At 45.3% G+C, this 26,675-nt stretch overlaps 4 protein-coding genes across 4 annotated transcripts; 3 read left to right on the forward strand and 1 right to left on the reverse strand.

The window, feature by feature from the left end:
- The first annotated feature begins 566 nt into the window (after positions 1–566).
- On the forward strand, positions 567–2,360 carry LOC147967048 (uncharacterized). Its single transcript, XM_087531023.1, has 5 exons — positions 567–643; positions 1,068–1,188; positions 1,390–1,617; positions 1,739–1,804; positions 2,268–2,360. The coding sequence occupies exons 1-5, from the start codon at positions 567–569 to the stop codon at positions 2,358–2,360; spliced, it is 585 nt and encodes a 194-aa protein (XP_087387149.1).
- A 2,426-nt stretch (positions 2,361–4,786) lies between these two features.
- On the forward strand, positions 4,787–20,000 carry LOC147967049 (uncharacterized). The gene is made up of 2 exons (XM_087527452.1): positions 4,787–5,480; positions 19,771–20,000. Exons 1-2 carry the CDS (start codon positions 4,787–4,789, stop codon positions 19,998–20,000), a joined length of 924 nt encoding a protein of 307 aa, XP_087383578.1.
- Positions 20,001–20,243: 243 nt separating this feature from the next.
- Positions 20,244–21,038, forward strand: LOC147967050 (uncharacterized). The gene has a single exon (XM_087531024.1). It carries the CDS (start codon positions 20,244–20,246, stop codon positions 21,036–21,038), a length of 795 nt encoding a protein of 264 aa, XP_087387150.1.
- Positions 21,039–23,278: 2,240 nt separating this feature from the next.
- LOC147967051 (uncharacterized) lies at positions 23,279–24,692 on the reverse strand. The gene is made up of 3 exons (XM_087527453.1): positions 24,621–24,692; positions 24,369–24,521; positions 23,279–23,975 (listed from the first exon to the last, which is right to left on the reverse strand). The coding sequence occupies exons 1-3, from the start codon at positions 24,690–24,692 to the stop codon at positions 23,424–23,426; spliced, it is 777 nt and encodes a 258-aa protein (XP_087383579.1). The 3' UTR covers positions 23,279–23,423.
- Positions 24,693–26,675: the final 1,983 nt, after the last annotated feature.

Consider the following 26,675-nt stretch of genomic DNA (forward strand, 5'->3'; position numbering starts at 1 on the left):
GGAAGATCTGGGACTTCAGAAATGCTATGACCTTCAAGCAGCAAAAGCACCACAGTATCCTCACCCTTAGGAGAATCATTGATGATGTCATGCTCTGGACCGGATGAAGAAAACAGAGCAAAAGCAGGCCGCCTCCTCATGGCGTTCCTACCTCTTATCACGATTACATGTGCTTATGTAATTTCACCTTGTAATCAGTCAAACAATGGGTTACAAACTTGAGAAATATATTCAGGTGGGGAGCTCCCCCCCCCCCCCCCCCCCCCCGCGTGATTTTTCAAAATAATAATAATGCAAAACGCCCCCAACTTTCTCCCACTGCTTCCTAGGCCCTTGAACCACACCACAGTCCTTCCCCTCGATCCCAACCTTCCCTCCCGCCGCAACCGGCAAGCGTGCCCACGATCTCGGCGCCGTCGCTCCCTCCCCGGGCCACCACCGTGTCCCACGCCGGATCCGGCCATCGGCCTCCATCGTCCCTGCCCGGCACCGGATCAGGCGGGAATGCCCCGGCCAGCTCGGTGTGGTAAGCATTCAGGGCTACAGTGTCCACGGCCCCATTGACCATGGGATGGCGCTGGGATGAAGAAGAGAAGGCCAGGGTTAGTGTAAGAGCCTGGCACCAGCAGGAAGGCAGCCCCGGGTGCCCCAGATCGGTAGCTTGTTTTGCAGTTTCAAATATAGTAGCACACTTAGTTCCAGCATGTTAGTTACCCGATGATAGAGGATACATCTAATTTTGTTCTGGGCTTTCTGGGAACCCAGGTGGAATTTGAATTATGGATTATAACTTTATATAACTCGAGGCCTCACTGTTAGTTCTGTGGTTTGGCACTGGTTAGTTTGGTTACATTAAACCCAAGTACAGTATGAAACTTGTTTGCCACCTCTGAAATCGTATACGGGATTTTGGATCAACTTGGTTTTGTTTTGTCAGTTTGATTGTATGATTTTCTGGTGCTACTACTGCTACTGCATCCATTCAGGATAGCCTTACTGTATCGTGACTTGATTAGCTCGAGGAACTGACGATTGCTTGTTCTGTGGACTTCTGTTGGTGCGTTCAGTTGCGAGCATGAAAAAGTGGTCAGTGCAGTGGATTGTATTCTGTCGCTGGTAGGTGATAAGAATGCGGAACACTACTCTGTTGCCACCCAGGATTCTAATCTCCGGGCTAAGCTACGGGAGGTATGAAGATTCGCTGCACTTATCTAGCATTCTAATTTTACCATTTTATATTCTTATTTTTTTGGTGAAATAATCTGCTCAGGATCAATAATACAGCCTACAAGTATGATAGTATCTACTTGAAAACTAGCAAAATGTATTATGACATATTAAAAACTACTTCTGCTGCAATGTGCTCATGTCCGTTTTCCTTGGCTGTAGGTCCCTTGTGTTCCTATGATATATGGTCTGATGAACTCCCTGTTTATTGAGCAACCCTCTGTGCAACAACTCAAGTTTGCTCAGTTGGATGAGGAGAAGCGTATACATATGGAAAAATCAGAATTTAAGAAGCTACTAAAAGCTTCATCAGAAGGAAAGACGTCTGTCGACGGAAACATACCCAGATTAGTTGCAGAGAAAAGCAAGTTTAAAAGGAACAAAACAAAGGTTATATTTAAATTTACTGTTTTCAGTATATTTTCCTATGCACAAGTACATTGATCGTTATGATATACTGCACATCATTAACATTTTGAAATATGAAATGCTGATGTGTGTCCTTCTGCAGGGCCCGAACCCACTATCCTGCAAGAAAAAGAAACCAAAGCCCCAACCACCAGCTGATCAAAATCAGGTAATCATTGCTACATACCATTATCAGTTGACATCATGGTTTTAAATAGCCCGCTATAGCATCGCTAGAGCACGCTATAGCATTTAGAAGAGGTCTGTCGCTAAGAGGCTTAGCACACTATTTAAAACTTTGGTTGACATGAGGTATATGTAATCATTAAGGAACACGCTCGCATAAGTATTGGTTACAATTTATGCTGTTAAAACAAGCCTGGAGTTGCCTGATACACTGAGAGTAAGACAGATGAGAAATAATGTGACAATTAAAGCTTAGATAGGCTCTTAGACAATGAAGCCCATAGCAGATTCCTTATTGCTGTAGCTCCTATTTTGATTTGTATTGGGACGTGGATGGCTCGTACACGGTGAGGCCCATTGCACGTATATTCGATTCTGCCGTGGCATGTGGATAATACACGAATACCTAATGACAACAAGCACTGATGAGAACATGTTTCCTTCAGGATCCAAAGACTGATGGCGAGGCAAAGCGAAAGAGGGTTAGGAAATGGAAGAGAAGAGGCAAAAACCACAGTCAAGCAGAGACAGCGAGCTGATGGATCTATGAAGAATCTGCAAACAAGAACATTGTTGCTCCATGTTCTGGCTTGGATCCGTTGCACCCCATGCCAGGTTTATGTGCTGATGGTGTTTCTTCAAATGTCATATGTAAAGTCAGTCAACTTGACAAATCATGTATCAGCGCTAGAGGATTGTAGCTGGAGCTTTTTGGTGAAGTAACACTAGTAGTTTGTTTGAGGTTTCTTTGACTTGTAAATTCTGTCTCAGTTAGTAATTTATATGAGTTCGGGTGTGTGCTCCTTGTGTTTGTATCCTCTTCATGATGCTTCATATTGAGTCAATAAAGTCCACCCTTTGTCGAAAAAAAGGTAATTTATATGAGTTTAGCCTAAGTTCTGCCATTGGTCTTCTGACTTCTGCACGCTGGTGCGGCATGGCTTGTAGCAAGCGTTGGGCTGCTGACCTGTGTGCCACTGCCAGTTGAAGACCAACGGGTTCATCACAAAGATTATCCTCTTGGTAAGATGTAACAAGCGACCACCAGTGGGATGATAAAGAGCATGACCAAAATAAGTCAGCCAACATGATTAAAACAAGTTATTTCTTTGTAAACAGTACAGAGGAAACAACATTCAAAGCATTATGAAAAAGATCAATTCATAATAGAAAATAACATATCTGGCTCTATCAGCTCAGACTAGTCATAAATATCATCTGACAATACAGTGCGCACTTGCAGTCAAATACAGCAAGCATTGTTTACACTGGTACACGCACATTGATTCTTGAATTCTAAGCACAAGAAACATAATTCTGATGACAGTAGATCCAAAGTCTCCAATTTGCAGTGTGAAGACAATCACACTTACAAAAGATGGAACTAACGATCCATGTAATATACGCTTATCTGGCGCTCTTCAAGCTCGTGGTGTGGGTGGTTGTGCCACTGGTCCCGCTTCACCGACATATGAGTCAATAAAACGAGTATTTAACCAAAAACTACCACATTTGCCGGAAACGTGACAGAAAACTACCACTCTACGTTTTTGTGCGAAAAACTACCAAATTTTTCCTAAGCCGTGGCAAAAAACTACCAACTCGCGTAATCGCTCGCTTCGCCCGCGCTAACCCCTATTCTGACCGGTTGGGCCCGCCAATAGTTGCCACGCGGGCTAACTGACGCCCGGCGCGCGCTGACGGCCGTTAACGGCCCGTCCCCTGTCAGAACGGCCGCTGTCGGTCGGGTGCGGGTCAAGATCTGACCCTTTCCCCTCTCGCTGCACTCTCTCCGTCCTCTCCCTCTCTCTGAACTAGGTGGTGGCGGCGGCGGCGACGATGTCGGCGGTGGTTCCGGAGGGGGGCATCGGCGATATGGGTGGTGGCGGCGGCGGCGGCGACGCAGGCGGCGGTGGCACAAGTTTGGACGCTGCGGGCTCAGTCGACAATTGGTTGGGGAGCACCAGCTTCTCGACGCAGGCCGGCTCGCAGCAGCAGGGGGCACAGCTCGCCCAGTCATCGCCAATGGGTTGCAGGTATGGAAATATCATCTGCTAGGTTAGCTGCTTCAATCTGCCAAATAGGTTAGCTGCTCATGAATTGGTTAGCTGCTTCAATCTGGCAAATTAGTAATATGTGTTTGTTAGAGCTTGTTGGACATGTGTAGTAAACTGTATTGCACTTGTAGCTCTGTCATATTCAATTGAATTCATGAGCACCTATTTCTGCAGTTTTGCTGACAAGAAGTGGGAGATATGGTTTCATTTAGAAGGAAGAAACCCTGTGAAAAGGGTTATATATGAGTCAGATATATCTTTTCTTACTCTACAATCACTCATTGCTAGTGAAGGGTATGGGCAAAGTGATTACATGTACTATGTGAAGGAGGAGGAAATTGGATCTGAAAGAGTAAAGTATTTAGGTAATGAATCTAGTGTTCATGAAATGTTGGAGTTTTTTAATCATGTCAATGTTGTGAACATAAGGGTTGTGAGAGATGTTGAACCTGCAATAAGTACACAGGCTATTCAGAATTACATGAACACTCAAGAGAGTTGCTGTGTGCAAAAGGTTGTGGAGCAATCTGAGCTTCAGAATGAGATAGATGATAGAAAGGCTCAGCTTGAGAGGAGCAGGATTCAAAGAGAGGCAGATTTGAACCACTTTGAAGGAGACACTGAAGTGTCTGAATTTTGTTTTGATGATTCAGTTCATTCAGATGGTAGTGCTGAAGCTGTTCAACAAATGGAAATAGAGTGTGCCTCTGAAGAGGAAACACCATTGCAAAGTACTGCTATTGTGAAACATGTGAAGAACCCTGGGCCAACTAGCTAAAAGATGTCACAATGAGGTAGAGAAAAAACGTTTTAAAGATTGGTTTCCTGAAGCAGATGAGTTTTGTTTTGCTGGTGATCCAGGCATAAGTGATGAGGAAGAAGAAGATGAAGTTGAACTACCATACATCATGAAGAAGGCAAAGACAAAGAGTAGTAAGAAAAAGATGAAGGAAAGAGTATATTTTGACCCTTCAATCCCCAATTCACATTTACTCTTGTGCAAGGGCTTGTGTTTTGATTCTGTTTACCAGTTCAGAGAAGCATTAAGAGATTTTCATATAAGGACTTTGAGGTCTTTTCACTACCATAGGAACACTCCAACAAGAATTATTGTTTGGTGTTCACAGAGAGAGCATGGATGTGAATTTTACATCTGTGCCTCCAGGATAGCTCATGAAAGAACATTTTGCATTAAGAAGTGTAACATGGAGCACACTTGTCCAGCATCAGCAGAGAACACAAAAGTTACTACTAAGTGGCTTTCCAAAGAAGTTGAGCCATCTCTTAGAGCAGATCCTAGAGCACCTGTGGATTCACTTATTAAAAACAGCAAAGTCAAGTTTTCAGTTGATGTATCAAAGAGTGTGGCCTATAGGGCAAGGAGGAAGGCTATTAAGGTTGTACAAGGTGACCAGAAGGAGCAGTACTATAGACTGAGGGACTACCTACAAGCAGTTCTTGACACAAACCCTGGTAGCAGGTGTGTAGTTACAACATTTGAGGACCCAGAAAACCATGCCCCAACTCCTAGATTTAAGTACATGTTCTACTGCTTGCATGCATCAAAGCAAGGATTTCTTAATGGTTGCAGGCCCTTTATAGGTAAATATATAACTGCATTTTGTTCAAAATATCTTGTTGTAATTTTTTGGTAACTAATTGAAAGTGCGTTATATCGACTAGAGGGGGGGTGAATAGGCGATTTTTATGAAAGTCTTCAAAACGTGGAAGTTATGAAGACAAACAGAATAGATAAGCCTATCACTATGCAGCGGAAGTTAGATTACACAAGGCAAGCCATCGTCAAGTATTCAATATAGTGAAAGCACAGTGACAAACAACTTCAGTGTAATAAGGATCAGGTAGGAAGAGGTTATGAAGCCAAACAAATCATACAGTTACGTTGTGAAGACAATCGATAGATCAAGCATGCAATGGCTTCACAATGAATAACAGTAAGTAAAAAGAAGTGAAGATGAAACCAGTGACACGTTGAAGACAATGATTTGTTGGACCAGTTCCAGTTGCTGTGACAACTGTATGTCTGGTTGGAGCGGCTAGGTATTTAAACCAAAGGACACCCAGTCCCGAACACGCAGCTCAGGACACCCAGTCCTCACCATTTTCTCCTTGAGATAAGGTCACACAGACCTCGCCCAATCACTCTGGTAAGTCTTCAAGGTAGACTCCCAAACCTTCACAGACTTCGTTCACCGGCAATCCACAATTTCTCTTGGATGCTCAGAACGCGACGCCTAACCGTCTAGAGGATGCACAGTCCTCAAGTGTAATAAGTCTTCAGATCACTCAGACGAGAAGACTTAAGTGATGCCCAATTTACTCTGGCTCTGGGTGGTTAGGGCTTTTCTCCTCGCTAGGAATTTTCTCTCAAAGGCTTTGAGGTGGGTTGCTCTCAAACGACAAAAGCCGTGCACTGAAATCTGAGCAACCAACCATTTAAGGTTGAAGGGGGTGGACTATTTATAGCCACTGGGCAACCCGACTGATTTGTCCGAAATGACCCTGGGTCACTAAGGAACTGACACGTGTACCAACGGTCGGATTTCGAACTCTCATGGCAACTTTACTTGGGCTACAAGTAAAGCTGACTTCATACATTTTTAGGGGTCTTCTCTGGTAGTGAAACCGAATCAATGAGAGACTTCTACCTGTGTTATCCTGCAATTCTCACAAACACATTAGTCCCTCAACTAGGTTTGTCATCAATACTCCAAAACCAACTAGGGGTGGCACTAGATGCACTTACAATCTCCCCCTTTTTGGTGATTGATGACAAACTAGTTGAAGCTTTCAACGGGGAACATAATTTGTGAAATTGTAAAGGAATTGTCTTCATAAGCTGCAAGGGCTCCCCCTGAAGATGTGCATATAAGTAATTTGCCTCTTGAATGCAAATGCACATGGCAGGTTGTACTTGTGGAGATCCACTTCAACTTATGATGACAATCCACTATGCATGTAAGAGTATACGAAGATAATGACATGCATAATGGAAAATGGACGTCTGCAGAATGATCTAAGTGTGGAATTTATCGTCGCACATGCGGAATTTATCTTCGCATAACAGAGTGACAAAGAGGTAGCAGACGACCATCAAGTCTAAGTGTTACAACTCAAAGAAGCAAATGTAGCAAAAACGGGAGTTGTAAGCATGAAGCAAAATGTAGCAAAATATATAAAGGCACCCGCCCATAGTGACCCGCTTGAAGACTAACAACATCATATGCTTCTCCCCCTTTTGTCAGTGATGACCAAAAAGGTTCGAAGACATAGAGTGTTCTACGCGTTCCTAGGCGCAGCAGGGTCGGTGGAGGTGTGTGGCGGTGCAGACGAGCTTGGTGCGGATTCGACGCGCGCTGAAGTAGGTGGAGATGATGTCGCGTCGTCTTCTTCTTCAATAATCCGGGCAGACACTGTGGCAGCAGAAGAAGAGAACTCCGAATCTTCAAGTGATGGTGTGCTTCGCATCACAGCTCTTCTAGGAGGTGTGGAGTCAAACTTGAATCGCTCTTTGAAGCCATCCTCTTGAAGTTCAGCTTCAGGGCACATCATTGTGAGGCCTTCCCAAGTGCGGCGACAGGTTTCGTGTGCGACGAATGCATTCTTGGTTGCCAGATTCCTGATGCGATTGACGTCTTTTATGATGCTTCTCATCTGCCTCTTGAGCCAGTCGTGATGCCTATCTTGTTTTTGGTGAAGAGCCACAAGAAGCTCTCGGTCATTGAGGGCACGAGCACGCTTCTTGGGTCTCTGAGCAGCTATGCTGTCAGTGGCTTCAGTCGAGGCAGGTGCACGTGTGGTGCCAGCCAATGGATACACTCTGGATATGGCTTCAACACCTTCAACATTCTGAGTGAAGCTCTGGTGTTCGGCATTCTGAAGACTTAATGGCTGCTTGGCGGGTTCAGGATATATAGCTTCAGCAGAGGTGTCTACATCTGGCAAGAAGATCCGATGGTTCCGGGCTGAGGGCTGATATGAAGTTGCAGAGTGAAGCTTGATCAGCCTCATAACCCAAGGAGCATAAAACTTCAAACCAAAGAGATCTGAGCCAGATGCTGCGAGTTGACGGATGAAGAGATCCTGTGCGTTGAAGCATTTGCCATGCAGAATACAAAAGATGAGAGTCTTCATTGCACCTTCAATCTTGGCATATGGAGAGTGTCCCTTTATGGACCAGAGAGTCCGCCTGATGATGTGATAGATGGTTCTGGGTAGGTACTCTAAGTCTTCAACGAAGAACTCAGTTGGATAGGGTGCATCATGAGGCAATGGCTTCATCATTGAGAGCATCTGACTCATATTTGGCTCAGGACGCTGAAATATGCTCTCAATTGCTTCAGCATGGAGTTGGCAGCCTTCTTCGAAGAATTCGTCAGGAGTGGGAAGGCCGGTAAGCTCAATGATATCGAATGCATTGGCGTCATGATGGACGTTGCCGGTCATCCACTCCAGGACCCAAGTCTTCGGATCTCTGTTGTAGCCTTTGATATGCAAGGTGGCATAGAATTGAAGCAGAAGCTCTTCATTCCAGTGCTCTTCATCTGTGATAAAAGGAAGCAGACCCACTTGCTTGAACCAATCCAGTGCGTCTTCCAGGCCAGGCAGGCCAGCAACAGCTTCAACCTCAAGGCGCTTGTGAGGAAAGATGTGGCCTTGGTTGTATAGGATGCATGAATAATAGATGCGCTGTTGATAGCTCCAGAACCTGTCTGATACAATCTGTTCCCTTGAATAAGGGTTCTTGGAGCTGTTGAAAAATGTGTTGTCTGCCCTGAAGCTGTTGATGTTGAAGGAGCCAGGAGCTGATGCAGGACCTGGGAACCTTGGCAGTCGTGGAATCGGCTTCTGGACATGAGGCCTATGCGCAACATGATAGTTGAATTGTGGACCGGCAGCAAACTCAGGCACAGAAGGTTCAGGAGCAGTAGCTTCAGTGTCTTCTGAAGCTGTTGTTGGGGAGGGCTCCACATTAGCTTCGGTGTTGGTGGTGGCAGCCTCAACATTTTCAGCCTCAACACGTGTAGTGAGAGGGACGGACTCAGGCACGTTCTCTTGGAAACTGCCTCTTGTTGGAGCGGGGGAGATGGAGCTTGGGGTTCTGGTGGTGCTTCTTCATTGTCTTCGGCTGATGCAGCCGGAATGTCTTCAGCCGAAGCTTGAGGCCTTGGACCTTTGCGAAGCCTACGGAACGTAGGCGACGCATGTGGAGTTGCAGTGGGCTGGGGCTCATTATCTTCCTCCTGTGGGCGATCTGCCCATGATGCATCTTGTGTGATTGGTGTCAATGGACGACCAATGCTTATCATTTCGCTTGTCTCAAGCTGAGGAAGGGCTGCATCACCGTGTACATTGTCTTGGAGACCAATGTCTTCAGTAGCATTGGGGTCGGCTACTGGTATGTCTTTAGCGTGCGGAGCCTCTATGGAAGCAGGCTCATGCACTATCAACTGACGATCTGCGTCAGGAAAGATGACTGAGAGGGGTTCAACTATCAAGGGCTCTGTGGGAGCAGCCCGAGATTTCTTGGTCTTGCGCTTCTTGGTGCTGGGGTCAGAAGGAGAGGCTTCAGAGTGTTTTCTCTTTCTCGCTTCAGCTTCAGCTGTCCTTGTCTTCTTGAGCTCGGAAGCAGTGGACCGGCTCTTTGGCTTCGAGCCAGTTGTGGCAGTGGGGAAGACAATCGGAGCAGCTTCTTGCCTTGGCGCCTCTGGTTCAGCGGTGGCAGTCTTCTTATTTTTCTTAGCGGCCATCCTGGGGTCGATGCCTGGACGCCCAAGTGCCTTGCGCTTCTAGGCCTCATTGTAGGCCTGCACACATTTGTCTGCCAAAGTCTTCATCTGCTCACGGGAACCTTGAGCTTCGGCACGCTTCTTCAAAAAGTTCTCCTTCAGCTCGTGCAACATGATCTTGAAGCTTTTCACTTCTTGCACACTAAGCTTGGCAACGTGCTTCTTGAACTGAGCCTTTTCAAAATCAATTTTCTGCTTCAGTTCAACAATGCGCTGGGCTATTGCAAGTTCTGAAGCAATTGCGCCTTGAAAAGCGACGCTGGGGCCAACGGGCAGCTGAAGGTCTTCAAAGCTGATGTCTGGTGAGGCAAACCATTCATCGATGAAATTGTGGATGATGGCGACATCAAACAGAGGCAGATTGTTGAAGAGTTCAGCCTCCTCCTTGCTCTTGATGAGCTGCTCAAGAGCATCATCTCCAAGATCTTCATCACTTGATAGATCAATGGTTTCGCTGCGCAGAATGGCAGCAGCTGTGAGCTTCCTGGCTTCTTGGGGCTTGGAGACTCTTGAGAAGTCTTCTGACTGCACACTGGCTTCAGGAGGTGCAGTTGCCAATGGCTTCGCTCTTGAGATTTTGGGAGAAGCGGCTGGCTTTGAAGATTTTGGCTTCTTCGTCTGCTTCGGCTTCCGTGCAGCAGGAGCGTCATCAGACTCAGTGTCTGCTGGAGGGTCGTTGACGGCAGTCCCTTGGACTAGAATGCGAGTAATGAGGCCTGCTAGATTGGCATACGGACCGATGATATTGGGTTCGGCGTCGCGTGTGCCATCCGCCCTTGGCACAGATGGACCAGGGTTGAAGTCTAACCCTAGATTCTTCTTGTTTTGCTTCGCAGAGTTCTGAGCAAACTGAAAATTGCGCTTGAATATATTGTCATCGCGACACCAGAGGAGTGATGACGGATGTGCTTCAGCTGGCTGCGGTCCTCGGACCATGCATGGGTAGAAGCCTTGAGCAATGGCTTCGTCTCTGGACCTGGGTACGAGATTTTTGTATAGTACGTCTCCCCACGGTCTCTTGATGACGCACTTCTCTGCATACTCCTGAGTGATGAAGCGGTATTGGAACCATTGCTCTGCCCAATATCTTTGAATCCATTGGATTCATGTCTTGCGCTGACCATAGTTCTCTTCAGGGTCTGTTTTGTACATCTCTGCCAGTTCATCAGGCAGATCTTTGGATGTGCCGCCACGGCGCTGTCTGCCTCCCTTCCTTGCTGCTATTTCTGAAGCCATAAATCTTAGCTTGGAAGGCTTCAAGACGTTCAAAGGCTTCCTTTTGCTTGACCAACAAGAACTGGCTTCAGGAGAGTTGATGTGATGCTGCAAGAATTCTGCAAATGAATGCAGACTATGAGAACCAAAGGATTCTCCCACGGACATGTACCTGTGACAGCATTAAGGTGCGAGGGAAGGGGAAGAGGTCATATGCATTCTCAGAAGATTTTGAAGATAAATCAGTTTAGAAGACATTGACCTCATCGTGCGAAGACATTCACTCAGAGAAAAGAAGTTGGTTCCAGATTTGTACGAACCCACAGATTAGTACAAGTGAGGAATCTAACTACTTCATGAATCACAAGTGAACATTCTAGGCAGGTTATGAGATGCAGACTGAGAGAGAACTAACTTGTGTGAAGAGAAACTTCTTATGGCAGGAAATGACTGAACTATAGGATCAAAAGAGGCTGTAAAAAGAGGTTTTATTTACCACACTTGGAACTGCTAGACGAAGTGGGAGTTGAGGCCGAGCAGTTCGATCCTCCGTGCCCTAACTTGGCGACGGAAGACACCTACGGCGACGGCGGAGAGGTCGAAGTCCGCGGTCGGCGTGAAAACGGCGTCGGAGAGGTTGCGGCAGTGAAGCGCTTCGTCGCCGGCGTCGTCGAGAGATAGCGGTGGCGCTAGGGTTCGTGCGAGCGAGGGTGGAAGAAGAGATAATGACCACAGTGAATTGGGTATTTATAGGGATAGAGGCGGCACTGCACTATTACACAGGTGCCCCTGACGATTCGCATCTGAACAGCACGTGGCCATCATGCGGTATTTTGGGGGCAGTTCCACATCCCACGCACGCCTTGATTGTCGGGTGTCGTTCCTACTTCTCCGGATTTCTTGTGGATGAATGAGCGTTGAAAACGGTTTTAAAGTTTGTCTATCTGTCTTCTGCTGACAAGGACGCAGAGAAGACATTTGACAGTTTCAATAGAATGCATATGACTTGGAGAGATAGAGTTTGAGGTAGGAAGCATAGAGAGGTTAGGGTCCGATCACATTCACTTAGTTCAAAAGATTCAAACAAGAAGACATAGCTATAAGTGAATGCTGTAGAGGACAGAACACTAGTATATATATATATTCAACATAGTGAAGATAATCATGAAGACATATTGAGATTGAAGCCAAACCAAATGCGAAGACATTGCGAGGTAACGCCATGAGTGAAACACTTCAAAATAGAACGTTTGGTGGTGGAGTTACCCACCGTATAGGAAGTATTAGACCCAGACACGGCGCACAATTATCGTGGCGCTCCGAAGTCAAATTCCACATTAATGTATTCACACTTAGAAGTTATGTCTTCATTGATTGAAGATATACGTTACTTCATGTGTTGCACATCTAAGTCATCAATATGCATAAGTGTTAGGATGTGTGCCTGATCAAAGGACATTTGAGGATTCCAAGATATTTAGCTCACACCGTAACTTGCAAAATCTCTTCTCATCCAAGGGCTTGGTGAAGATATCTGCCAATTGCTCTTCAGTGTTGACGTGTATGATATCAATATCTTCCTTCACAACATGATCTCTGAGAAAATGATGACGAATTTCAATGTGCTTTGTCTTCGAGTGCTGAACTGGGTTGTTGGCGATCTTGATGGCGCTTTCGTTGTCGCAGTAAAGAGGAACTTGCTTCAGATGAATGCCATAGTCCTTGAGAGTTTGCTTCATCCACAGAAGTTGAGCGCAGCAAGATCCAGCAGCAATGTATTCAGATTCAGCAGTGGAGAGAGATACACAGTTCTGCTTCTTTGAAGACCAACATACAAGTGATCGTCCCAGAAAGTGGCATGTGCCTGATGTAGACTTCCGATCAACCTTGTCACCAGCATAATCAGCATCCGAGAATCCAACCAGATCAAACTCTGAGCCCTTTGGATACCATAATCCTAGAGTTGGTGTGTGAGCCAAATATCGAAGAATTCGCTTCACAGCTAAGTGATGCGACTCCTTTGGTGCCGCTTGGAATCGAGCACACATGCAAACACTAAGCATAATATCTGGCCTAGATGCACATAAATAAAGCAAAGAACCAATCATGGAGCGGTATACCTTTTGATCGAACTCTTTACCATTGTCGTCGGGACCCAGATGATGTTTGGCTGGCATTGGCGTTGTGAAGCCTTTGCAATCTTGCATACCGAACTTCTTCAGGCACTCTTTAAGATATTTCTCTTGAGATATGAAAATGTCGTTGCGTTGTTGCCGTATTTGAAGACCGAGGAAGAATTTCAACTTCCCCATCATAGACATCTGATATTGCTCTTGCATCATATATCCAAACTCTTCACTGTATTTCTGATTGGTGCAGCCGAAGATAATGTCATCCACATATATTTGGCACACAAACAGTTCACCATCATATGTCTTCGTGAAGAGAGTGGGATCTAAGGAACCAGGTATGAAGCCTTTGCTCTTCAAGAAGTACTTGAGTGTGTCATACCAGGCCCGAGGGGCTTGTTTGAGGCCATACAGTGCCTTATTGAGCTTGTATACCATGTCAGGATGTTTTGGATCTTCAAACCCTGGTGGTTGTGCAACATACACTTCTTCTTCAATCTTGCCATTGAGAAAGGCACTCTTCACATCCATTTGATACAGAATTATGTTGTGATGATTTGCATAGGCCAGCAGAATACGTATGGCTTCAAGTCTAGCCACAGGAGCAAAGGTTTCATCGAAGTCAATGCCTTCCACTTGAGTATATCCTTGAGCAACGAGGCGAGCTTTGTTTCTGACGATTTGACCATGCTCATCTTGCTTGTTGTGGTATATCCATTCGGTGCCTATTATGTTATGCTTCCATGGATCAGGACGCTTAACCAGTTCCCATACATTGTTCAGCTCAAACTGTTGAAGCTCTTCTTGCATTGCTTGAATCCATTCAGGTTCCATAAAGGCTTCTTCAACTTTCTTGGGTTCTGAAATTGAGACGAATGCGAAGTGCCCACAGAAATTTGCCAGTTGAGTTGCCCTTGAATGAGTGAGGGGACCAGGTGCATTGATGCTGTCAATTATTCTGTCAATCTGCACTTCATTGGCTACCCGAGGATGTATAGGGCAAAGACTTTGCTCTTGCTGATCTGTGTTGTCGTTGGGAGGAATATCTTCAGACTGAGCATTGTCTTCATGTGGATCAGGTGCTGAGATGATAAGTTCTTCTTCAGGATGAGCTTCAGAAGGTACAATTTCTCCAGTTCCCATAAGCTTGATTGATTCACTAGCTGGAACTTCATCTAGCACATTTGGCAGTTGCTCTCTTTATGATCCATTGGTTTCATCGAACCGCACATCCACTGTTTCAACCACTTTGTAGTGGAAGAGATTGAAGACTCTGTAGGAGTAAGAATCCTTTCCATATCCAAGCATGAAGCCCTCATGTGCTTTTGGTGCAAACTTTGAGGTGTGGTGTGGGTCCTTGATCCAGCATCTTGCGCCAAATACTCTGAAGTAACTGACATTTGGCTTCTTGCCAGTTAGGAGTTCATAAGATGTCTTGTTCAGAAGCTTGTGAAGATAAACACGATTGATTGTATGGCATGCAGTGTCAATAGCTTCAGTCCAGAATTTTCTTAGAGTCTTGTATTCATCTAGCATTGTTCTGGCCATCTCAATGAGTGTTCTGTTCTTGCGTTCAACGATGCCATTTTGCTGTGGCGTATACGGAGCTGAGAATTCATGAGTGATGCCCAATGTATTAAGATATGTATCAAGGCCAGTGTTCTTGAATTCAGTGCCATTGTCACTTCTGATGTGCTTTATCTTGGCGCCATAATTATTCATGGCTCGATTGGCGAAGCGTCTGAAGACATCCTACACTTCAGTCTTGAAGAGGATTATGTGCACCCAAGTATATCTAGAATAATCATCAACAATTACGAAGCCATAGAGGCAAGCAGTAGTGGAAAAAGTTGAGTAGTGAGTGGGACCAAAAAGATCCATATGAAGCAGTTCGAAGGGTTGAGTAGTGGTCATGATTGTCTTCGAAGGATGTTTTGCCCTTGTCATCTTCCCTGCTTCACAGGCACCTCATAAGTGATCTTTCTTGAACTTGACGCCCTCGATGCCTATGACATGCTTCTTCTTCGCAAGGGTGTGGAGGTTCCTCATGCCAGCATGCCCAAGCCTCCGATGCCAAAGCCAGCATTCTGAAGCCTTTGCCAGAAGACATACTGCAAGCTGTGGCCCTGCTGAGAAATCTACCACATACAAATCATCTTTCCGATACCCTTCAAACACTAGAGACTTGTCAGATTCCATTAGTACCAGGCAACGATATTTTCCAAATATTACGACCGTGTTCAAATCGCAAAGCATTGAGACAGACATTAAGTTGAAGCCAAGGGATTCAACAAGCATGACTTTGTCCATGTGTTGATCCTTTGAGATTGCAACTCTACCTAGACCCAATACCTTACTTTTACCAGTGTCAGCAAATGTGATGTGGCTCTTGTCAGATGGACGTAAGGTTGAGTCCATAAAGAGGCTTCTTTTGCCAGTCATGTGATTTGTACACCCACTGTCAATAATCCATTCTGAAGACTCTGAAGACGCTTGTGTCATACCCTACAGTGCAGTTAGGGGGATAGGCTTCACGAAGAGAATTGTGAAGCAAAAACATTTGACGAACCAGTGGGTTATGAAAACTTAGATCCAGATTAGGACTAATAGGGAGAGTAGCATGCGATTCAGGAACGAAATACATAGTGATGCCATTAGGGCATTTTATCTTGCGCCCTGCAAGATTTTTAAGGTCCCCAGCAATAGCGTCAGACGATTTTGGTTTTCTGCTGGAGACCTTTCCCTGCAAAAGAGAGTTAAGCTTTCTTAACCACCCACATCTTCAAGGGTGGCTTAGAAGCAATAAGTCTAAGTGCAGCATCTGAGAATTTTGGCTTTGGGGCCCTAGCAAACAGTCTAGCAGGAGGACAATAGTACTCATAAGAATAGGCAGAATAGTTCTTGGTCATATGAACTTGACGGTTTGATGAACCGCTCTCATGTTCATATGCCTGAGTATGGTTTTCCTGCAAAACATTTGCGTTAGTGCGACTCAGGTGAGTCCTCTGTCTGTATGAAGCCTTTGGACCGTATGAAGCCTTTGGTCTGGGGTTTGTCTTCTTCATGTGAGGTGTCATGGAGACATTCACAGGAAGATTCTCCAGACACGTTTTTGGAACCCAGATCTTCTTTATGGGCGGTCCATTCCTGCAGTTAGTACCAATGTACCTGGCAAACACTTCACTATTCTGATTTTTAAACAGTTTATAGTTTGCATCAAAGGATTCATCAATGATAATGGGGTTAGCACAAGTGAAGCCAGACAGATTGGATGGATCTGCTGAGGATTCCTTTGCAGCAACCCATGTGGTTTTGGGGTACTGCTCAGGTTTCCAGTAAGATCCATCTGCATTTATTTTCCTTGTGAACCCAACACCCTCTTTCCTAGGGTTTCGGTTCAGAATCTACTTCTTAAGGACATCACATAATGTCTGATGCCCTTTAAGACTTTTGTACATCCCTGTTTCAAGCAATGTCTTCAACCTAGCATTCTCATCAGCAATAGCAGTGGTATCCTCAGCAGAGGGGTTAGTTACCATTTCAACAGTTGAAGATATTGCAACAGCAGTAGCAGTGGAACATTCAGCAACAGAAGTAGCATTATCACGCTCAATGCATTTAAGGCATGGTGGTTCAAATCCTTCCTGAGCGGAACTGATCTGTTCGGCGCGAAGTGACTCGTTTTCCTTTTGAAGATCTTCATGATCCGCTCTCAACTTCTCAAGTTCTTGCTTCCTTTGAAGATAATCATAGGAAAGCTTTTCATGAGTAGTTGAGAGTGTCTCAAGACGATCTTCAAGTTCCTGATACTTAACGTGAAGATTTTTTATGTCTTCAATTAAGGATTCAGAATGAGTCATTTCAGCACCCAACAGATCATCGCTTCTGTCTAACAGTTTTTTAATATGTTCCATTTCCTTTTGTTGTTCAGTTGCAATTTTAGCAAGTGTTTTGTAGCTGGGTTTTGAATCACAATCAGAGTCATCGTCACTAGATGTTTGATAGTGAGTAGTGCGTTTGTTTACCTTGGCACCTCGGGCCATGAAGCAGTAGGTAGGAGTGGAGTCGTCCTCGTCATTTGCGTCGGTGTTGGTGATGAAGTCATTGTCTTCAGTGTTGAAGATGGACTTGGCAACGTATGCAGTAGCCAGACTCACAATGCCAGAATCAGATTCCTCCTCAGACTCCACCTCTGCCTCCTCTGATGCAGACTCCTCCTCTGAGTCCATTTCCTTGCCAACAAACGCACGTGCCTTGCCAGATGAGCTCTTCTTGTGTGTTGAAGACTTTGAGGAAGACTTGGAAGAAGACTTTGAGTATTTCTTCTTCTTCTTGTCGTCAGAATCATATTCCTTGCTCTTCTTCTTCTTTCTGTTCTCATTGTCCCACTGTGGACATTCAGAGATGAAGTGTCCAGTTTTCTTGCACTTGTGACATGTTTTCTTCTTGTAGTCATGAGCAGATGCTTCATCATTCCTTGAGCTTGATCGTGAAGACTTTCTGAAGCCTTTCTTCTTGGTGAATTTCTGGAACTTCTTCACTAGCATTGCAAGTTCCCTTCCAATGTCTTCAGGATCATCAGAACTGCTGTCAGATTCTTCTTCAGATGAGGACACAGCTTTTGCCTTCAGGGCACGAGTTCGCCCATAGTTTGGACCGTAGATATCTCTTTTCTCAGAAAGCTGAAACTCATGTGTGTTAAGCCTCTCAAGTATGTCAGACGGATCGAGTGTCTTGAAATCAGGACGTTCTTGAATCATCAGGGCTACGATGTCAAATGAACTATCAAGTGATCTCAGCAGCGTCTTGACGATTTCATGTTTGGTGATCTCAGTGGCGCCGAGGGCTTGAAGCTCATTTGTGATGTCAGTGAGCCGGTCAAATGTGTGCTGGACATTCTCATTGTCATTTCTCTTGAAGCGGTTGAAGAGGTTGCGAAGAACACTGATTCTCTGATCTCTCTGGGTTGAGATGCCTTCATTGACCTTGGAGAGCCAGTCCCAGACCAGCTTGGATGTCTTCAAGGCACTCACACGGCCGTACTGTCCCTTGGTCAGATGACCACAGATGATATTCTTGGCAGTAGAGTCCAGTTGAGTGAACTTCTTGACATCAGCAGCAGTGACACCTTCTCCAGCCTTGGGAACGCCGTTTTCAACGACATACCACAGGTCGACGTCAATGGCTTCAAGATGCATGCGCATCTTATTCTTCCAGTAGGGATATTCAGTTCCATCGAAGACGGGGCACGCAGCGGAGACTTTGATTATCCCTGCAGTCGACATAGCTAAAACTCCAGGTGGTTAAACCGAATCACACAGAACAAGGGAGCACCTTGCTCTGATACCAATTGAAAGTGCGTGGAAGTTATGAAAACAAGGGGGGGTGAATAGGCGATTTTTATGAAAGTCTTCAAAACGTGGAAGTTATGAAGACAAACAGAATAGATAAGCCTATCACTATGCAGCGGAAGTTAGATTACACAAGGCAAGCCATTGTCAAGTATTCAATATAGTGAAAGCACAGTGACAAACAGCTTCAGTGTAATAAGGATCAGGTAGGAAGAGGTTATGAAGCCAAACAAATCATACAGTTACGTTGTGAAGACAATCGATAGATCAGGCATGCAATGGCTTCACAATGAATAACAGTAAGTAAAAAGAAGTGAAGATGAAACCAGTGACACGTTGAAGACAATGATTTGTTGGACCAGTCCAGTTGCTGTGACAACTGTACGTCTGGTTGGAGCGGCTAGGTATTTAAACCAAAGGACACACAGTCCCGAACACGCAGCTCAGGACACCCAGTCCTCACCGTTTTCTCCTTGAGCTAAGGTCACACAGACCTCGCCCAATCACTCTGGTAAGTCTTCAAGGTAGACTCCCAAACCTTCACAGACTTCGTTCACCGGCAATCCACAATTTCTCTTGGATGCTCAGAACGCGACGCCTAACTGTCTGGAGGATGCACAGTCCTCAAGTGTAATAAGTCTTCAGATCACTCAGACGAGAAGACTTAAGTGATGCCCAATTTACTCTAGCTCTGGGTGGTTAGGGCTTTTCTCCTCGCTAGGAATTTTCTCTCAAAGGCTTTGAGGTGGGTTGCTCTCAAACGACAAAAGCCGTGCACTGAAATCTGAGCAGCCAACCATTTAAGGTTGAAGGGGGTGGACTATTTATAGCCACTGGGCAACCCGACCTGATTTGTCCGAAATGACCCTGGGTCACTAAGGAACTGACACGTGTACCAATGGTCGGATTTCGAACTCTCATGGCAACTTTACTTGGGCTACAAGTAAAGCTGACTTGTCCGACTCTCGACAAGATTTTCTCTCATAGTCTTCGCTCGAAGACATAGGATTTGAATTAGGTATCACTTCAGTCATTCTGACTGGTTCTCTTGGACCCCACTTAACAGTACGGTGGTTCCTATGACACAACATAAATGAAATAAACTACGAAGGATCTAAGTCTTCGAGTTCCATAAGCTTCATAGGGAGTCTTCTCTTGTCATAGTCTTCAATATGAATATCTTCATAAACCACCATTGTCTTCAATGTCTTCGTACATTTTTAGGGGTCATCTCTGGTAGTGAAACCGAATCAATGAGAGACTTCTACCTGTGTTATCCTGCAATTCTCACAAACACATTGTCCCTCAACTAGGTTTGTCGTCAATACTCCAAAACCAACTAGGGGTGGCACTAGATGCACCTACACTAATTTGGGTATGGATGTAGGGCTTGATGGTTGCTTCATCAAGCTAACCACTGGACAACAAATTCTTGCAGCCACAGGAAGAGATGGCAACAACAACATCTACCCCATAGCCTTTGGTGTGGTTGATAAGGAAGATTCAGAAAGTTGGACATGGTTCTTAACCCAGCTAAGATGTTGCATTGGAAGTGGAAGCAAATTTGGAACCTACACCATTATTTCTGACAGGCAAAAGGTATGCAACCTATCTTAGCCAGTAGTTCACATAAATATCGTTATTACTGGCTTTATTTGTTTTTGTTCATGACCATGGTTATTAATTTACAATCAGGGTCTTCTTAAGGCTATAAATGAGGTGTTCCCTGATTCCCCTCAGAGATACTGCCTCAGGCACATCTATGCAAATTTTCAGTCAGCTGGTTTTAGAGGAGCAGAACTAAAAAAGCTAGTAGATAAGGCTAGCTACTCATTCACCAAACATGGCCATGAATTAGCAATGGCAGAGCTTAAAGCAGAGTGTGAGGATGCCTGGAAGTGGCTTTCAAAAATTCCAAAGGAGACTTGGTGTAGGTCTTCAATGGATTACAATTGCAAAACTGATCTTGTTGTGAACAACCTGAGTGAGGTTTTCAACAAAATGATCCTTGATGTTGGGGCCAAACCAATTAGAACTATGTTTGAAGGAATAAGGACTAAGCAAATGATCAAAAGGCAGAAGACCAGGGAAAAAACAGAGAACAGCAGGTGGATGATCACACCCAACTATTCAGAGAAACTAGAGGAGAATAAGAAGTATGCCAAATTTTGTGAGGCACATAAGGCTGGTCCTGACATTTGGCAAGTGTCTAGTAAGGAAAATCAGTACTGTGTCAACCTAGCTACTAACTCATGTGACTGCAGGAGGTGGGACATGACAGGTGTGACATGCAGTCATGCAATAGCAGCAATGAGCAAGATTCACATGCACCCAGAGGACTATGTGCATGAATTTTTCAAAAAACCACTATATATTGAAGCATACAAAGACATAGTGTACCCTGTCCCTGGTCCTGAATTCTGGCCTGACACCCATACTCAGGATATTGAGCCACCAGTGTTCAAAGAAAAATTAGGGAAGAAACAAACAGCTAGGAGAAAGGGCCAGTTTGAGGTGCCTGCACCAAAAGACACAAGCAGGATGGGAACAATTACATGCAGCAATTGTGGTCTACAGGGCCATAGATTTACTTACTGTGGGAAAGCTCTAAAGCCAAGTCTTCAGATGAGAAAGAACTTACACCAGGTCATTTAAAAATGTTGCATTCTTTGTTTAGTTAATAGTTGTTTAATTATGTACTAACTATCTTAATTCTGTCATGCAGGAGAATAGAGAAATTTTTAGGGGTTCCTCTAGTGCTAGTCACCCACCTCCAGAACCACCACATCAACACCAAACTTCACAGAGGCCAGCCTCATCTGCTCCACCTCCTAAAGCAGTGAGGAACAGAAAAACAGCAGCAGATAAGAGAGCTTTAGCATCAACTCTTTCTGCAGGAGCAGCCAGGTCTTCACCAGCACCTCCAACAGGATCAGCATCAACAAGAGCTCCAAGAGGATCAGCATCAACAAGAACATTCAATGCACCAAGAGCATCCACTGCAGAACCAGGGATATTAGTAGGCAAGAGGAAGAGGAAACCCCCTAGCAAGTTTGCACTATATTTTAGTGCTAGTGGAAACCATTGAAACTCTGCTACTAGACTGCTTAAATTTGTGGCAATGTGTTCTGCTACTTAGTTTGATTGTATGGTACTAAGTTTGTGCTTTGCTACTAGACTGCTTAAATTCAGACATGTGAACTTGTGTGCAATGTGCAATGTTGAATGTATGGGTTAAGTTTGTTTTATTTGTTTTACTTTGCCATTTGTGCAGTTTAGGTGCATGTTTTAATTTGTTTTTTTGTTTTACTTTGCCCTTTCTACAGTTCAGAAGTGACTGCCAAATTCATTTTAGAAAAAAAAATATGCACAAAAAATGTCTGACCTAGGCTCGAACCCAGGACCAGTTGGTTGTAACCATGTGTTCAATACCAATGGGCTAGTGCTAGTGATTTGTTTGCATAGCATCGGCCAAACTTATTATATGTTGCCCACCACGTCGTCTGTTCAGCGTGCGCTGCAGCCGCCATCGTGGTGAGTGTGCGTTGACTAAACCCAGCCGTTTCGGATTCTATGAGTTTATTACGTGTCCACCCACCACGCTCTCTGCTCACTCGCCCACTCGCCGCTCGCACCGCCCACTCCGCTTCCCCCTCTCTCCTGTCGAAATCGCCGCCGACAACCACCGCCACCGTCGTCGCCATGGACTGGCAGCTGGCCATCGAAGCTCTCGCCGGCAACAACCAGGAGATGCGCGCGCAGTACAGGAAGATCGCGCGCTGGTTCCCCAGTCTAGCGATGATGAGGAACCACGCCCGCGGCCTCGTGAAGGTGATGACAGCTGCTGAAAAGCAGCGCGCCTTCCCTGCCGGCCGCACCATCCCGCCGCCGTCCCTTCTGTTGTGGGCGATGCGCGAGGTGCAGCGCTTCCCCGACCCCAGGCAACGCGCCCGATGGTGGATGTACCGCTCATCCACCACGCCGCCGGCCGCCGCGGACCACGTCACCGATGCCGTCCTCGCGCTCCCAGCCCCAATCAACAACGCCTACTGGGACAGGCGCAATCCATGGGTCCTTGGCCCCTCTGACGACTCTGACGGCGAGTCTTCAGACGACGAGTCCTCTGACGACGAGTCCAGTGAAGATGATGAGGACGAGTCGTCTGACGAATCTGACGAGGTGGATGAGGTCGTCGTCCTCTCCGACGACGAGCCTGAAGTGCAGCTGCTGGCTCCCGTCCTCGACGCCGTGGAGGGGGACAGGAACCTCCCAATCCACGTGGATGCGCTGCCGGAGGTCGATCTCCCAGACGGCGTCGTGGTGAAGCAAGAACAAGATGGCGGCGAGGAAGATGTGGTGGAGCCGGCGCCGGGCAAGAAGAAGAGGGAGGCCGTGACTGCAGTGCGCCGCTCCCAGCGCCTGAAGATGCTGAAGAAGGAGGAGTGAAGTGCTGCCTTCAGTTAGTTCAGTGCAAAAAAATTCAGTTTCGTCAGTCCTGAACTTTCATAAGTTCAGTAAGTTCCTAGGTTCAGTTTCGTCAGCACTATCTACTTGCTATCTATGTCAGGCACTATCTACTACTAGTTGCTATCTATGTCAGACTATGAATGGTAGTACTATCTATCTATGTCAGATTATCTATATATGTTAGTTGCTACTTGCTACATATGTTAAGTTATTTGTCAGACTATCTAAGCTACTTGCTATATATGTTACTTGCTGCTTTCTACTTCCAACTATGTCACTACTGTCAGTTATCCACACATGATATATGCAGAGTAAAACAGACTCATCACAGATAAAACATTCTTACTTAATTAACTTAGCATGAGTACTCACTTAGCATAGTAGGTCTTAACATAAAAGTCATTACATCATAGATAAAACCAACTAGTTCTTAAACCATAAGAGTACCTCCCTCCCTCATACCATTCTGAAAGCACATAAAACTTTCCCAAAATATACACCTAACATGCATGACATTCCAAGGCCAGCTATATATATAGGCCTACTAATTACTTAACCCACACACCAAGCACTTCACTCATTCATAATTGCCTTGATCCTCTCCAGCTTATCTTTGCTGGCATGCCCAGCATTGACCAGATCAGCAATCAGATACTCCAGCTTCTTCTTCTCTTTCTTAAGTAGGTCCCTGTCCCCCTCCACTTCCTTCATGGCCTTCCTCATGTTCTGAATGATATCTGCTTGGCTTTGAAGAATGCACCTTTGCTCCTTGGCAAGATTCATCTTTTCCATACTTATCTCAATCTTTGCTTGATCCTCAAGTTGTTTATTCTTTGCATTTAGATCATTGATTGCCTGATTGGTATAGTCCATGTCATGAGACATCTTGCCATCTTGATAGTCAAAAAGCTTGGATACATCTTCCACCAACTGGCTGTAGTTGTTTGACAGGAAATCAATTTCCTTCTGTAGCTTGGCCACCTCTTTCTCATGGGCTTGTTTGTCCTTCACCCTCCCCAAGTTCTGCTCATGGTACATGTCCCAAATCCTTGTTAGGCACCTTTGTAGAATCTCTGACCAAGGACCATCCACCCACTCCACAACCCCACAGTTCACACCTACATCCTACAGAAGCAATTATTTATAATTAAGCACAAATCACTTAGTAACAAACTTAGTACAGATAACCAAAGTTCACACCTACATCAATATGCTCTCTTTATTAGCATCAGACATAATTTCAGTTAACAGCTATATTTAGCAGTAGATATAAATTCATTTAACTCTATTCTTTTTTAGGTAGAAGCTATATTCAGTAAACACCTAACTAATACATTCAGTTCACAGTACACTAAAGATCTCTGCATGTAGGTGTTCTCAGGTTCAGTCATGTATTGAATTCAGTTAACTACAACACACATCTCTGCACATCACACATCTCTGCACCACATGCTGCACCACACATCTCCAGCAGTAAAGCACATCACACATCTCCACCAGCAAAACAAGATTTAATACCTGCTGCACAGGACAACCCAGGAATCGCCTCCCAGTCAAAGCACCTTCAAAAGCCACCATCTTCTTCGGCCTCTGATGATGCATCATGCACGTCGGCTCAGATTCAGTGTAAGAACCACAGAAAGATGGTTCCACCACACTGTCAGGGGTTTCCTGCAAAAGAAACTTCGAATCAAACCTAAAGCAACTTGGAATCTCCAACTTGGATGAACTAACCCTAACCCTAACTCTGTTCCACCATTATGCACTTACAAAGAGCTGAGGATCCATTGAAACCATGTTGATGTCCTTGTCCGAACTCTCCTCGTCATTCCAGGATGGCATCCTCAACTTCTACCGGCAGCAATGGCCGCGGCGGCGACGGCGATAGGCTGACCGAGCTCAGAGCACCAGGGAGAGGGGAGAGGATGAGGACGAGTGAGAGCGAGCGAGGAGGAAGAGAATGAGCGAGTGGCTGAGCTCGCTCGCTCTCACTTATTGACCCGACCGACAGCGGCCGTTCCGACAGGGGACGGGCCGTTAACGGCCGTCAGCGCGCGCCGGGCGTTAGTTAGCCCGCGTGGCAACTGTTGGCGGGCCCAACCGGTCAGAATAGGGGTTAGCGCGGGAGAAACGAGCGATTACGCGAGTTGGTAGTTTTTTGCCACGGCTTAGGAAAAATTTGGTAGTTTTTCGCACAAAAACGTAGAGTGGTAGTTTTCTGTCACGTTTCCGGCAAATGTGGTAGTTTTTGGTTAAATACTCCAATAAAATGGACTGCTATGAGAGAAAGTTGAAAGAGAATACCGACCATGAATGATAATGCTGCCGATGGGAGTGCCCAGACTATCCCGTAAGATATCCCCTTTCTCTTACATAGTGCTGCGAACAAAACCATAGACTTGACCACTTCCCATGTTTGATAGAGTGATACGAGAGAACTGATGACATATACTACACTGGCAGTCATAGGAACAACTGTAGCTAACATAATAAGAGTACCAAATGAAAAGGCAAGTACCAAGCTTCCCATCGAAATCGATATGACATTGTAGGCCCTTTTTAAGTGCACTTCACGTCTCCGAAGTTGTAGCAATGGATCTCCAGAATACATGAGAGAAATTGTAGCCATGGTTGAGAAAGCGAAGGCAAGTGCAGTGTTCACAATGAATGCAGCAAACAGATAACCTCCTGGAAGAGTTGGTGTGCCTGCATCCCTTGTGTTATTGTGATCATCAGCTATATAACCTCCAGGCATGGCGAAAGTTGCACCAAATGTCACGGTTGCAACTAGCACTGAGACGATACATAAACTTTGTGTCGCCTCTTTCACTTGATTAGTTCTATATATTTCATCTTCTCTTGCTTTCCCAATATCGTCCTTTTGTATGTAACCTAAGCTACCCCTTTTAGCACCAACATATTTGAGTGCAGCGAACTGAACTGGTTGAGGATAGCAGAAACACCTAGCAGAGTTTGCGTGCCAAAACAGCGGGGTACCCAATGCGGACACTTCATGATTCAATTTGCAAAATACTGGAATTGCATTGATCTCATAAAAGAAGAGGAGGATTTCGATGTAAGTGAATAGTACGAGAGCATCAATTTTAATTTTTACAAGCAGCACTACTTGAATACTTCAATTATCTCATGAAAGAATAATAAAAGAATATCCAATGACCTCCATGCAGCAAAGCAACGTTGATGCCGAGTTGAAACCAGAGTTCCTTTTTACAGCCATATTTGGTGAAACAAACCAAGTAAAGTGCGAGGAACTACCTACAAGAATCAAAAAATTCAAAACCAGAAACTTCAAAGTTCTATTCCACCAACATGCTGGAATTTAGTCTATTTTGGGCAGCCCAATAACTATTTCAGAAATTCCTAATAAATCCTAGAGGCCCACTCAGCCCATTTGTGCAAGGCAAGGGATACTACTAAAGTTTAGTCCCACATTGCTAGTTTAGTGGGAGTTGGACCTCCTTATAAGGGAAGTTCTTTCCCCACTTGTACGAGCATGAGAATAAGAGGGATATCCACGCGGGCTCCTCTTCCGCCGCCCGCCTCGCCACGACGCGCCGCGGGTTGCGGGAATGAGCCGAGCCGATATCTAAATTTTTGCCACGCACTATGGGTATACGAAAGGTCACACGGAAGCTGAAAAGATTTTTGCGAAAATGGAGTTTGAATGCGAACGGTGCAGCCCTTCGGCTGCTGGCTGTTCGCTTCGCCTCCGTCTCTTCGTTTCACCTCCCGTCGTTGCCCTCTCGCCTCCTTCTCTTGCGCCTATAAAAGGGAGGTCGCTCCTCCCAGAGAGACGCACCAGAA

Source organism: Triticum urartu, chromosome 6A (genome assembly GCF_056163025.1).
Source record: "Triticum urartu cultivar PI428250 chromosome 6A, HENAU_Tu73, whole genome shotgun sequence".
NCBI lineage: Eukaryota > Viridiplantae > Streptophyta > Magnoliopsida > Poales > Poaceae > Triticum > Triticum urartu.

Excerpts from the sequence above, each read along its gene's own strand:
- LOC147967048 (XM_087531023.1), top strand. The coding sequence starts at position 567 with ATGGGATGGCGCTGGGATGAAGAAGAGAAGGCCAGGGTTAGTGTAAGA. Across the intron at positions 1,189-1,389 it reads TCCGGGCTAAGCTACGGGAG|GTCCCTTGTGTTCCTATGAT; the intron begins GTATGAAGATTC and ends CCTTGGCTGTAG. Across the intron at positions 1,618-1,738 it reads TTAAAAGGAACAAAACAAAG|GGCCCGAACCCACTATCCTG; the intron begins GTTATATTTAAA and ends GTCCTTCTGCAG.
- LOC147967049 (XM_087527452.1), top strand. The coding sequence starts at position 4,787 with ATGAAGAAGGCAAAGACAAAGAGTAGTAAGAAAAAGATGAAGGAAAGA. Across the intron at positions 5,481-19,770 it reads TGGTTGCAGGCCCTTTATAG|GGCTTGATGGTTGCTTCATC; the intron begins GTAAATATATAA and ends GTATGGATGTAG.
- LOC147967050 (XM_087531024.1), top strand. The coding sequence starts at position 20,244 with ATGGCAGAGCTTAAAGCAGAGTGTGAGGATGCCTGGAAGTGGCTTTCA.
- LOC147967051 (XM_087527453.1), bottom strand. The coding sequence starts at position 24,692 with ATGCCATCCTGGAATGACGAGGAGAGTTCGGACAAGGACATCAACATG. Across the intron at positions 24,522-24,620 it reads CAATGGATCCTCAGCTCTTT|GAAACCCCTGACAGTGTGGT; the intron begins GTAAGTGCATAA and ends TTTCTTTTGCAG. Across the intron at positions 23,976-24,368 it reads TGGGTTGTCCTGTGCAGCAG|GATGTAGGTGTGAACTGTGG; the intron begins GTATTAAATCTT and ends TTGCTTCTGTAG.